This window comes from Gossypium raimondii, chromosome 7 (assembly GCF_025698545.1).
Source record: "Gossypium raimondii isolate GPD5lz chromosome 7, ASM2569854v1, whole genome shotgun sequence".
NCBI classification, from domain to species: domain Eukaryota; kingdom Viridiplantae; phylum Streptophyta; class Magnoliopsida; order Malvales; family Malvaceae; genus Gossypium; species Gossypium raimondii.
In genome coordinates this window covers 50541924-50555508 of record NC_068571.1, presented here as the reverse complement: position 1 = coordinate 50555508, position 13585 = coordinate 50541924, and the positions used below count along the sequence as shown (strand labels likewise).

Below are 13585 nucleotides of genomic sequence, written 5' to 3'. Positions count from 1 at the left end.
ATGCACACACTATGTTCAAAAAAGAGTTGATTTAAAACTTATATGCTAACTTGATAATCAGGATATTTATAGTCTCATGTGATCTGAATTCGAATCGTGATAATTTATAATTCATAAAAAATAATAGGCCTAAATAAAGCATAAAATATAATTTTTTTTAATGAATTCATAAAAAGATAACTTTTAAAAAGTGGCTAGATTTGTTTTTTTCTAAAGAAGTTTGCATTTATTAATCAGGGGGAGATGGGGGGTTGGATGGGATGGTTATCGAATGAAATACAATGCGAATGCTTTTTGGGGTCTTTGGGTTTGGGTGAATAATTGCAGAGAAAACCCTAGAGCTTTTGACCTACTCTCTCTCATTCATACTGTCATATTCGAAGCATGATCTCTCAGATCTGTTTGTTGAGTCTCTCAAAGGAAGGAGTGATCTCTATCTTCTCATTTAAAGCAGCAGCAGTAGCAGGTGGTGGTGATGTTGGGGGGCTGGTTTTATTAAGTTTTCCCAATTAAAGGGCTTCTATAATTTCCGTTTTTGTTTACAAATGGGTTCTTTTTTCCTTTGTTTTGCAGGCAGTTTGTTTTAAAGCTAATAATGGTAAAGATCAGGGAAAAAAGTGAGTAATTTAGAGAGGAAGGAGGTCTGACAGAAGAGAGTGAGCACACGCAGGCAGATTGTATGAAAGACCATACCTTTGCCCGCCGTGTGCTCACTTCTCTTCTGTCAGCTTAACAATTCACTCTTTACACTTGTTTTTCCTCTCCTTTCTACATTTTCTGGAAACTTTCTACACCTTCTTCACCTACAGATCATTGAGTTGAAAATAAATTCCATATGGGATTTTATATGTAGACTTCTTGTTGTTGACTCTTCATTGACGAAGAGATAAAAGCACAGTAAGTGTGTGATCATGTTTACTATTATTTTTGGTTATGATTTTATCAATTATATATTATATTCCATTTTGCGGTGTTAATTGATTATATTTCCGCTACTCTTTTGGGAATATCATTTTCTATTATTAAAATAACATAATGATGGTTTTGATGGAGAGCTTTGGAAGAGAAAAAAAAGCGTGACTTTTGATGGTCCTCTCTTTGAAAGAGGACGAAGCGGCTTCTTTGAAGGTACGCCTGCTTACTGTTATCATTTTAACGGAAAACCGTATCGGTATATTGTAAATTTTTATCTTCATCCTGTTCTTTGAAAACCCTCTTCCTCTTTCATCTCCCTTCCTTTTTCATCTTGTTTTCTGGGAAACCATGCAAGCTATTTTAAACACCCTTGTGTTCACAATCTTAACCTTAATCTGGGTTTTCTTTTTCCTGAATTTTGACCCAGGAAACGGTAAAGGTGATAACTTTTTTGGTGTTTTCGGCTATGATTTTGGGTTCCTTTGTTGTCTAAGCACTGAAGCATGCAAATGCTTGTCTTTTGATGTTAATCTTGATGTTAAGTAGTTTGCAGTTGTTATACACAGTACTTTACTTGGCAATGAGAGGCAACGAGCTTTATCTGTTTTACCTGAGTTAATCACCCAGGTAACCTTTTTCAATTTCCTTTAAGCTTGTTTTGGTTGATGTTTTTTTCCTGAAACTCTTTAATTATTTTTCTAGATTTTATGTGATTAGTTGAGAGATTGATCTTTAATCTAGACAAGAATGCATTTCTCTATGTTGGAAAAAAGGAAATTTCGATCCTATACTTGAATATACTGATTAAACTGAAGCTACTAATGGTTTAACATTTGCTTTTAATAGAAGAAGATGAATGAACACAGGTTAGGACCATGAATTGATTTAGCATAAAATTTAGTGGGACTAATATGCATATGATACAGTAGCACAAGTTCACTTAAAATGTGTTTTGTGATTGACATTCATAAAAAGGAGATACTTGTAGCTGTTTTGAGTATCCCATTAATAAACTTTTGATTTCACTATTTAGTGATAGTCAACTTAATGTACAATTGTACAGTCATACAAATAAGTTAATCTTGAATTAATGATATGAATTTGTATTTATGAGAAAATGGTGGACATGTATTTTGTCATCTCTTGATGTTGTCTTTGATATAGCTGACTTTGTGTTCATATTGAATTTGATTTGAAAGGCACTTTCTTTGATAAATTGTCCACTACATTTTTCTGCATTTGTTTTGCTATCTTTTACCAAGAAATTTCTTAGTTTAGTTATAAAAGTAACTAATTCTAGAGAACCAAATGAAGAGAACATATTGATTATCATGCTAGGATGTGAATTTTGACTGGAACTTGAAAAATGAATGATCTTGGTGCTCATGCATATATGTTCTTATTTGAAATTGTCACTTGATTCATAAGTTTTTAATGTTAGAAATAGGAGATAAGTTGATAATATCGAATGAAATACAATGCGAATGCTTTTTGGGGTCTTTGGGTTTGGGTGAATAATTGCAGAGAAAACCCTAGAGCTTTTGACCTACTCTCTCTCATTCATACTGTCATATTCGAAGCATGATCTCTCAGATCTGTTTGTTGAGTCTCTCAAAGGAAGGAGTGATCTCTATCTTCTCATTTAAAGCAGCAGCAGTAGCAGGTGGTGGTGATGTTGGGGGGCTGGTTTTATTAAGTTTTCCCAATTAAAGGGCTTCTATAATTTCCGTTTTTGTTTACAAATGGGTTCTTTTTTCCTTTGTTTTGCAGGCAGTTTGTTTTAAAGCTAATAATGGTAAAGATCGGGGAAAAAAAGTGAGTAATTTAGAGAGGAAGGAGAGGTCTGACAGAAGAGAGTGAGCACACGCAGGCAGATTGTATGAAAGACCATACCTTTGCCCGCCGTGTGCTCACTTCTCTTCTGTCAGCTTAACAATTCACTCTTTACACTTGTTTTTCCTCTCCTTTCTACATTTTCTGGAAACTTTCTACACCTTCTTCACCTACAGATCATTGAGTTGAAAATAAATTCCATATGGGATTTTATATGTAGACTTCTTGTTGTTGACTCTTCATTGACGAAGAGATAAAAAGCACAGTAAGTGTGTGATCATGTTTACTATTATTTTTGGTTATGATTTTATCAATTATATATTATATTCCATTTTTGCGGTGTTAATTGATTATATTTCCGCTACTCTTTTTGGGAATATCATTTTCTATTATTAAAATAACATAATGATGGTTTTGATGGAGAGCTTTGGAAGAGAAAAAAAAGCGTGACTTTTGATGGTCCTCTCTTTGAAAGAGGACGAAGCGGCTTCTTTGAAGGTACGCCTGCTTACTGTTATCATTTTAACGGAAAACCGTATCGGTATATTGTAAATTTTTATCTTCATCCTGTTCTTTGAAAACCCTCTTCCTCTTTCATCTCCCTTCCTTTTTCATCTTGTTTTCTGGGAAACCATGCAAGCTATTTTAAACACCCTTGTGTTCACAATCTTAACCTTAATCTGGGTTTTCTTTTCCTGAATTTTGACCCAGGAAACGGTAAAGGTGATAACTTTTTTGGTGTTTTCGGCTATGATTTTGGGTTCCTTTGTTGTCTAAGCACTGAAGCATGCAAATGCTTGTCTTTTGATGTTAATCTTGATGTTAAGTAGTTTGCAGTTGTTATACACAGTACTTTACTTGGCAATGAGAGGCAACGAGCTTTATCTGTTTTACCTGAGTTAATCACCCAGGTAACCTTTTTCAATTTCCTTTAAGCTTGTTTTGGTTGATGTTTTTTTTTCCTGAAACTCTTTAATTATTTTTTCTAGATTTTATGTGATTAGTTGAGAGATTGATCTTTAATCTAGACAAGAATGCATTTCTCTATGTTGGAAAAAAAGGAAATTTCGATCCTATACTTGAATATACTGATTAAACTGAAGCTACTAATGGTTTAACATTTGCTTTTAATAGAAGAAGATGAATGAACACAGGTTAGGACCATGAATTGATTTAGCATAAAATTTAGTGGGACTAATATGCATATGATACAGTAGCACAAGTTCACTTAAAATGTGTTTTGTGATTGACATTCATAAAAAAGGAGATACTTGTAGCTGTTTTGAGTATCCCATTAATAAACTTTTGATTTCACTATTTAGTGATAGTCAACTTAATGTACAATTGTACAGTCATACAAATAAGTTAATCTTGAATTAATGATATGAATTTGTATTTATGAGAAAATGGTGGACATGTATTTTGTCATCTCTTGATGTTGTCTTTGATATAGCTGACTTTGTGTTCATATTGAATTTGATTTGAAAGGCACTTTCTTTGATAAATTGTCCACTACATTTTTTCTGCATTTGTTTTGCTATCTTTTACCAAGAAATTTCTTAGTTTAGTTATAAAAGTAACTAATTCTAGAGAACCAAATGAAGAGAACATATTGATTATCATGCTAGGATGTGAATTTTGACTGGAACTTGAAAAATGAATGATCTTGGTGCTCATGCATATATGTTCTTATTTGAAATTGTCACTTGATTCATAAGTTTTTAATGTTAGAAATAGGAGATAAGTTGATAAAATTGCCTAGTAAAGGTGTGAGTTATTAGTATTTTTTTCATAAGCATTTATTGTTTAAAGTAATCTAGGGTTAATTTCGTTGCAAGTTTATACTACTATTATGCGAGAATGCTAGAGAAATGAAAACAAGATTGCTAATTAAATTTTATGCTGAATTTACGCATATATATTTCGTATCATTTTTATCTTTAATATATGTTATATTGGTGGTAGCTAATAATTTGGAACCATGACTACACTCACTATAACGAAATCTGCTTTTAGCAACTTTTTTTTATATATTTCATGGTATTTATAAACATCACTAGAAGTTTCCGGCTTAATGAAAAACTCTGCAAGAAACAATGCCACTAAGAGCATTGGTAAATATAGCATTGTTTCAGTTGTAGATGTTGCTAAATGTTGGAGTTTATTATAACTATGTCGGTGTTTCGAAAACATCGTTTTAGTGTTTGCATGTTGAAATGGCACCCTTCCTTTTTTTCCTTTGGCCATTTTTAGCTGCGTTTTTGTTTGAAAACACTAGTAAGTTAATGAATTTAGCGGTGACATTTCTATTAATGAGATGCAACTAAGTTTTTGATGTTAGTGGTGAATCTTCTTGAGAAATGACTCTAAATCTCGTCTTGTAGTGGTTTTTCAATTCAAGAGACATAGTTAATTCGCCAGAAACATTTCAACACTTTTGTTCATTTTTAATTATTTTTGTAGGGTTTCTTAGAATTTAGTGTTTCTAGCATTTCATTTACAATTAGTGATAATTGAAATAATATTAGAACACAATTAAAATATATAAAATTTGGTAAAAAGACTTCTCTGGTCCGTCTCAATTTCGGTATTGAGCATATTGATTCACTTAAAAAAATCGAAGCAATTTACTCCCTCTTAATTTTAAAAGTGAGCAACCAAGTACTATTAATCCTGATGTTTACACATTCTTTTGTTAATTTATTCGACTTTTAATTGGTATAATAGCTTTCAATGTTTACGCATTCTTTCACCTTTTTCCTAATTCTAAAAAATTCAGCAAATTTAGCCTTCAACATTTATACATTCTATCAATTTGATCTTGATTCTAGAATTGTTGATATCCAATGAGAGCTAAATTTGTTGAAATTATTTTAGAATTAGAACAAAAATGGCAAAATTTGTAAACATTGAAAGTTAAGATTGTTATTATACCAATCAAAACTAGGATAGATTGATGGAAATGTAAACGTTATGATTAATTATCCTTAGTTGATCAATATGAAATTGGCAAGGACTAAATTGCTCCTTTTTAGAGGAACCAATTGCTCAATATTGAAATTGAGGTGACCGGAGAGGTTTTTTTACTTATAAAGTTCAAATTTTATTACAAATTCTATTTATAAAAAGGAGTCTTTGTCAACTCTTAGTTAAAAGTACCTATGATGGTGAATATGAGGACTGTTGTTGCATATATCTCATGAAAATCTGAAGTTACGACTGAAGCCTGTGGTTGAAGTTATTGATATCTTCTTCTGCCTCCTCTTTGTGCTTGAATTTTGGCCACCTTTGCTTGTATGTTTTTCATATATTCTCTCAATTGAACATCTTCTTGAGTATAAGACTGTTGTGAAGAAATATACTGCTGAAAACTACTTTCAAAGTAGCTAGAGGGAGTCGTACTTAATATAATACCTTGAACTTATCCATTCCTTTTTAATCTAGTAACTTTAGGCTTTGCTTGGTAGAGTAAAATGAAAATTGGGAAGATGGAAAATTGAAGGGTGGAAAAATTGAAAGATGGAAAAATGGAAAGTAATTTTCTTTCCCTCCATTACTTGGTAGAGTTGAAAAATAAAAAGAAAGAAAATAAAACATTTGAAGAATGCTTAATTTGAACCAGCATAAACTTCTCTCCCATTTTCTTTGATCTCAACATTCCAGTTTAGAAGACTTGGTTTTAATACATTAGGATTGAAAATTATCACCCTCTTATTTTCTTTCCTCTCACTTTTCTTCCCTACCAAGCACTCAAAAAAATTTTTCTTTCCATTTTCCCATTTTCTCCTATCCCTCGACTTTTCCACCTAACCAAGCACACTTTTAGTGAACACTTCGTGTTTAGTTTCTCACATAGTATGTAATCCCTCATCCAGAGCAATAGATGTCGAAAAACACACACTTGAGTTATAATTATAACGTATTTCTTCATTGACAATTCTTGCAAAGCTTTTTGAACTTTTTGTGTGAATATACTTTTGTTGCTTTTTGAACTATTTGAGTGAATATATTTTTGTTGTTTTTACTAGAAATCTTGAGGGTTCTTTTTCCTAAATCATATGTTATGAAGTTATTGGGGAAAATTTTGGAAAGCTCATAACCAAATGATTATATTTTAACTGCAACAAAGATTTTTTTTTCCAGAACTTCCATATTCATTTGTTATGAAGTAATTGGAGAAAAATTGGAAAGCTTATAAGCATGTCTTGGAAGTATTTTGATCAGAATATCAATCGTTTGGTCACAAGACCTAATCTACCACGTGGTGTGGTTTAGTGGTAGTACAATTTTTTAATTTATTGTTGGTATTTAAAGAAAGTAGAGATAAAGAAATCAATTAATTTAAATTAATTTTGGATTACTAATAATATAATTTTATATAACATATAAATGCTTTTAAAAATTTACAAGAAGGATACGAGATTTCTAGTAGAAGAAAACAAATGTATATTCACACAAGTGGTTTGAAAAGTTTTGCTAGAATTGCCAATGAAAAGTATATATTTTCCTTGTAAGATTGTATTGATAAATATGCTTATATTAATTTATATTATTTTGTAAGAAATTGAGAAAAGTGAAAAAATTTCAAAGGCTTGAGCTTTTCAAATTACTCATACCAAGAAGGATCTTTTGTAAACGAAGAGACACAATAGATTGTAGTATGAGTTCTTCATAACTATTTATAACTTTTATTTAATAAATTAATTATGTGTTTTATACCTTAATGTTATTTCTTGATTTGTAGGAGAAAGCAAAATAAAAATTGTCAAAAGTAATTAATTCTAAGCTGTACTCTTTTTACAACAAAAATCTACACAAAAAATTGTTCAATTGGGATAGAGAAAAATACATGAAAAGTTGTCATAGTAAGTAGTTCTCAGTGGTATATTTATTGAACTCTTATCGGTAGCATTTTTCTTTTAAGCTGCTAAACTTTCAGCGGCATTTGTAAACACTGTGATATATATATAGGCTAAAACCAGGTTTTGCTGTAGTGTTTCTGTTGGATTCAAACCATAAATGTTATTTCTGTGGTCTCTCCTTGTGCATTGGAATGAAAAGAATCCCAGTTGTCCTTGCATATTTGCTGATAATTTATACTTTTGTCGGCTTCAAATCATTTGCTAATTGTAATTTCCAGTCTCTCCTCTCAACAAGGTACACTAGATTCAAATCATTGAAACATGACTTATATGGAAGAGCTTATGAAATCTATAGCTTCTTTAAAAATCTGTTGTAGACGTCTAGAAGAGAAAAGTGGGATTCAAAATGGCTAGCCTTTGAAGAAGGGTTAAGAATGGAATATGGTAGAAAATCATATATTACTTGCGAGGAGATCTACAAGCTCAACTCCCAAATGAAATTTTAGTGAATCCAAATTCTTTTAAGTAAGAGAATTTTTTCCTTTAGATGTTTATAATCTGTCAGAATGATTGGCATTAAGATGAGTTTTCCTTAATTCATAATATCTTACACGTATAAAAATATTGGCTGTTCTTTGCTTTCATGCTTCCATACCCATTAATTTTTATATTATGGTAAACAAGGGGGCAAGGACAGATGGAAAATCCATGTACTCAATGTTGTCAAGATTGTGCTACATTACACCTTAGGGCCAAGCAACAAATTTGCTTTGAACCCTTTCAAGAAGCGCACATGTTGTTATCAAGTGTATGATTAGTGTATTTAAATGGACTTTTCTGCAAGGCTATAGGTAAAAAAGGGTCCTCTTGGTTGAAGTTCTACTTAATTTCTTTTATTTTTATCTTTTCCATATGTTTTACTCATTTGAGTATTCAATATAGACATGGGATCATAAGAAAATTGTGCATATAGGCTAATAGAAGAAACCAAAATTTCGCATGTTTTGTAGATACTGGTTACTGGATCTCTCTTTAGAGTTATTATCATAATTACTTATAACCTTAAATTTCATACAATGCACACACAACGTGTTGTGCCATATTTGACTCAGGCAGGTGCATTTTTTGCTCCTTTTGCAGCTAGAGTGTGCCTTGTGCCCTTGAGAAAAATGTATCTAATGATCTAGAGGCCGAAGAAAGAAATGGAAGACTCAGCATAAATAAGTTGTTAAACTGTGAAAACTCGAAGGGGAGTATCATGTGTATGTTTGTACAATCACCTTTGCTTATTTTGATACAACTCGCTTGTTCAAGTCACCTGTGGCAGTTTTCTTTCTCAAAGTAGTGTCTCATGAAGAGGTAGAGCTTATTGTCATTAACTTCATTTTTTAAGTGTCGTAAAAAGTCAAACTTAACTCTTATGATTCAGAAGTAGAATTTATATGATGGCCAATGCTATTTTGCAATATCATGCATAAGGTTCTTATGTTTCTGGGGAAATGTGGTGCTTTCAAGCTTTTCAAAACAAGACAATGACTGTGGTACTAGACAAGTATGAGTTTACTGGTAAAACAGCTTGAATTATATACAGGCTTGGTAAAGAGGCTTTCTGATCTCATTATGATTGGTGAAAACCTTTTATTTGCTAAAAACATCTTGAACATATCTTATAATCAAAATATGCAGAGAATTCAGGTTTGTTTTCACACTTCAACTTCCATAGGAATAGAAGCACAAGACTGCTCTCTTGATGTTCAATACAGAGTACTACAAGTTCTATTGTTCTCTTTGATTGCAAAAAAAGCGAGTAAAAGAGGCTAGAAAGCTGAAAATAGTATTTGGAATCATATCTTGGTTATGGTTTTGCTAAAGGGCATTTGTAATGGAACGGTTTTTGAGAATTTTATTGTTGCTGAAGTTTATAGGACACATTTTCAGTGATATTAAAGATAGGGCAATTGTGGACGTGGTGATCCATAAATTCAGTACCATGCCTAGAGCATTTCACCAAGGGTTGGAATGAGTTGGATACAAGCATACTCAAAATTTTAATTTGTTTTCATATGTGTGAAGGATTTTTACTCTTATACTTGGCCTTCGAATATGTATCAAAGTCAGGTATCCGCCATCCATGTATGCTCGACAGAAAATTACTTATCTTTGTGGTTTTCAGGTTTAAATTACTTGTCTACTGTGCAAGTATTATAGTGGACACTGTGATGCCTGTTTCCATGTAGTTACTTTGAAGCTGGAACAAAGGACATTTCATTCATGGGAATGGAAAGCTCAATGAAGGAACCGACCATTTCTATCAGTTTGTACATTCCGGAGAAAAGATTTCGATTTTTGGATTAACATTCAAGGGTATTAACGTGGCTGTCAAAGCACATGCTTGCTGTTTTACATACTCGTCGCTAACCAGGAGATCAAAGGTGCTGAAACCTTTTTAACATCACTGCTACAGCCACAACATGACTGATTGGTCCAACCCTTCTCGGTGCTTCACGAGTTTAGAAAATAAACAGTGTCGGGTGTAATAATATGGAAAGAATTTTTGTTTGAATTTTAAATTAATATTATTAAAAAAGACAATTATAAATTTTGAAATGATTAGTCTCGAAACAAATAAAATGGTTTAAAATTTATGTGATGCAAGTGAAAATTATATATTATATATGCAAGTGGGTTTAAATTTTGGCTTGAGGTGTCATATTTTATTTAATTTCTTTAAAATATCGAGCAATATTTGAACATGGATACTGAGAAAATGGGTAATATATTATATGATGCATAGACATAGTTTTCATATGTAATTTTTTAATCAATCACCTATATTTGGTTTCCATTACAGAAGCTGGTACTTAGATCAAAGGATACGTATTACCATATATAAAAAGAAGATACATTATTTCACTAAAGAAGTTTGGCTTTGAGAATCCAAACCTGAAGGCTGGATAACTAGGGGAGATGAAATCCTTTCATTTATTTTATTTTTATTTTTGGTTGCATTTTAATTATTTTTTAATATTATATAATTTGATTTAATATATTAAATTTAGAAAGAAAATTATGATCATATTTTTGCATCACAATTATATGATTTTATATCATTTAAGTAAATTTATTATAATGACTCTTAACTTAGAAAAAATATTTTTAAATTAGCAGACACTAATTGTTAGTTAATTTAGAATTCGCATCCAACCAATTAAGGAAAAAAATAAAAAATCTAAATAATTGTTTTATTTTACTTTTAAATGATATAATTGAAGAGTGGATTTAAATGTTATTTTGGAATTGAAAATGTAAATTACTAGAAATAATAATTTAGGATTAACTTTTGATTTATATATACAATTGATTCATAATTCAATTTATTTATAGATCAACAGTATGCAGAGAGCTCATACAAATCGTATATTTATTTCATTTTATTGTTACTTCTTATACCGTATCATGCTTTAATTTTTTCATATGTTATTTTTATTATATTTTAATTTATCTCATATTTTATATAAATTATTATAAGTAAATATTAAATAGTTAAATAATATGATTAAATTTTTATTTATAATAACCATCTACTTACCCTTAAACTGAAAATAGAAGAAGGGCACAACAAGGGTTTATCATCAAACTACCTCGAAGTTGAGGATAGATAACCGAGAATTTAAGTAAAAATATAAACTTAAAAAGCGATTTAAAATTTTACATTGATTAAATCTGAAGTCAACTCCATTTGATTAATTCTAGTAAACAGCTATTTGTTAAAAACCTTTACTTTTTATCTTTTCATTTTTCCGATGATTACCATCTTTCAAAAGCCTCCATGAATTTGCTTTGCTTAAATGGACCATAAAATGATATTAAATCAATGATTAAAAACATCACTAAGAAAATGCTGAGAAACTGTTGATGACGACATAAACATGAAAAACATGACATCAGCATAAACAGAGCTATGAGCATCCTCCGTTTCCATTTTGGATCCAAAATGTAACAACAACAACAACTTTTCCCACCTCGGTACTTGTTTTTTGTTTGTACACTAATCAAGCAAGTGTCGAGTTCTCGGCCGGTGACGTCCACACGATGTCTTTAAGCGCCGGTCGGAGCTCTTTACTGCAAAACTGGTTGTATTCAAGGGTATCGCCGTTGTCCTTTTTAACTTCCACCACCAGGAACGAGGGCGTCACCGTGAATATATCGGCGGCCACCGCTAATTTCCCTTTTCTCCCACATTCCTGACCCTGCAACCTCACTCTCGACTCGGTCTTCTTCACACTGAACTTCACCGACTTGGCCACCTCTTCCAGTCTCGATATCACACTGCTCGCCGGCCTGGTTGTAGCGAATCTCAGCTCTTGTTTCTCTTCTCTCTTTTTCTCTTCGAACAACGGCGATAAATCAAAGCCATCGGATAATGAAATGATATGAAAGGCGTTCAATGTCTCAGGCTTCGATGATTTGTCGCCATTGAAATGTTCAAATTCTGGGTCTTCCTTGGTTTTGAGTTTAACCACCTTGGGTGTAGATTTCTTGAACCAGGACGAGTTCATGATCTTCGAGATGGTGATTCGGGTCTTCGGGTTAGGGTCTAAAAGCTTAGTGATTAATCTACGAGCTTCAGAAGAAAACCATGGCGGACATTTGAAATCTCCTCTGTAAATCTTTCTACACATGGCAATCAAGTTATCATCTTGAAATGGCAAGAACCCAGCAAGAAGAACATAAAGGATAACACCACAAGACCAAATATCAACCTTGGCTCCATCATATCCTTTCTTCCCAATAACTTCAGGGGCAACATAAGCTGGTGTTCCACAACTTGTATGCAATAACCCATCTTGTTTCAAATGTTCCGAGAAAGCACTGAGTCCGAAATCAGCAACTTTCAGGTTTCCATCTTCGTCTAACAGCAAATTCTCAGGCTTCAAATCACGGTGGTAAACGCCGCGGCTATGGCAGAAATCGATGGCGGAAACCAATTGTTGAAAGTAAAGTCTCGCCGAGTCTTCATCGAGCCGGCCTTTAGCGACTTTAGAGAAAAGTTCTCCGCCACGGACAAGTTCCATGGCGAAGTAAATCTTGGTTTTAGTTGCCATAATTTCATGCAATTCGACTATATTCGGATGTTTCACCATTTTCATGACTGAAATCTCACGCTTGATCTGCTCCGTCATACCAGCGTTTATCACTTTTTCTTTGCCGACGACTTTCATGGCAATGCTCTTCCCTGTCTGAAGATTCCGTGCATGGTAAACTTTGGCGAAAGTACCATGACCCAAAATCCGACCAAGCTCGTATTTTCCGTGAAGCAAACCCGGGTTTTTATTATTTTTAGCTTTATCCGCCATTTTTGTCAATCAAGAGATACAACACAGAGAAAAAAAAAAGTGTTTTTGAGAGAGTAGGAATAGGGATAGGAATGAATGAATGAAAATATTCACCCGTCTTCAACGTGTTTACGGTGGCAATCCCTCCGGCGGACGGACCGCTTACCGTGGCGGCACAGTTCAGGCCTTTCCAACGATGCCCTTATCATCTCTCTGCATTCCCTATCTTTGATCTCTCACTCCAAATTTCAAAAGATTGCATTACTTTGTATGCTTTCTACTGGGCTGTTTCACTGCCGTATTTATACAAGTTATTGCAAGGTCTAATTCTATATTTAGTCCCTCTACTTTACAACAACTAAAAAGTTACTCATTCTACTTTAATTTGTTACTAATCAATCCTATTGCCGATAAACATGTGAACACAATTAATTGATTTTTGTTAATTTGTTAAATGTAAATGTAAATAATAGAATTATTAATTTTTGTTAATTTTTTGATAATAATTTAATAACAAACTTATCAGTATTATTTAATTAATTCTATGAAAATTAAATTATGATAAATTAAAATAAAAAGTATTATTTTCTTTTAAAAAAATAGATTTCAAAATGATATCTTTCTTTCTAAGCAGTAAAG

At 32.3% G+C, this 13585-nt stretch overlaps 1 protein-coding gene and 1 long non-coding RNA gene across 7 annotated transcripts; one reads left to right on the top strand and one right to left on the bottom strand.

The window, feature by feature from the left end:
* The first annotated feature begins 234 nt into the window (after positions 1–234).
* On the top strand, positions 235–10217 carry LOC105767697 (uncharacterized). Of its 6 annotated transcripts, none has more exons than XR_008197720.1 (5): positions 2379–2578; positions 2686–3013; positions 3183–3246; positions 3460–3659; positions 8295–10217. It is a non-coding gene; the product is annotated as an uncharacterized LOC105767697 (long non-coding RNA). The 6 variants fall into 6 exon arrangements; XR_008197719.1 differs by having other exon boundaries at positions 3172–3246; XR_008197716.1 differs by lacking the exon at positions 2379–2578 and adding an exon at positions 235–466 and having other exon boundaries at positions 2686–3246.
* Positions 10218–11444: 1227 nt separating this feature from the next.
* Positions 11445–13212, bottom strand: LOC105767793 (CBL-interacting serine/threonine-protein kinase 6). Its single transcript, XM_012587393.2, has one exon. The coding sequence runs from the start codon at positions 12965–12967 to the stop codon at positions 11663–11665; it is 1305 nt and encodes a 434-aa protein (XP_012442847.1). The 5' UTR covers positions 12968–13212; the 3' UTR covers positions 11445–11662.
* Positions 13213–13585: the final 373 nt, after the last annotated feature.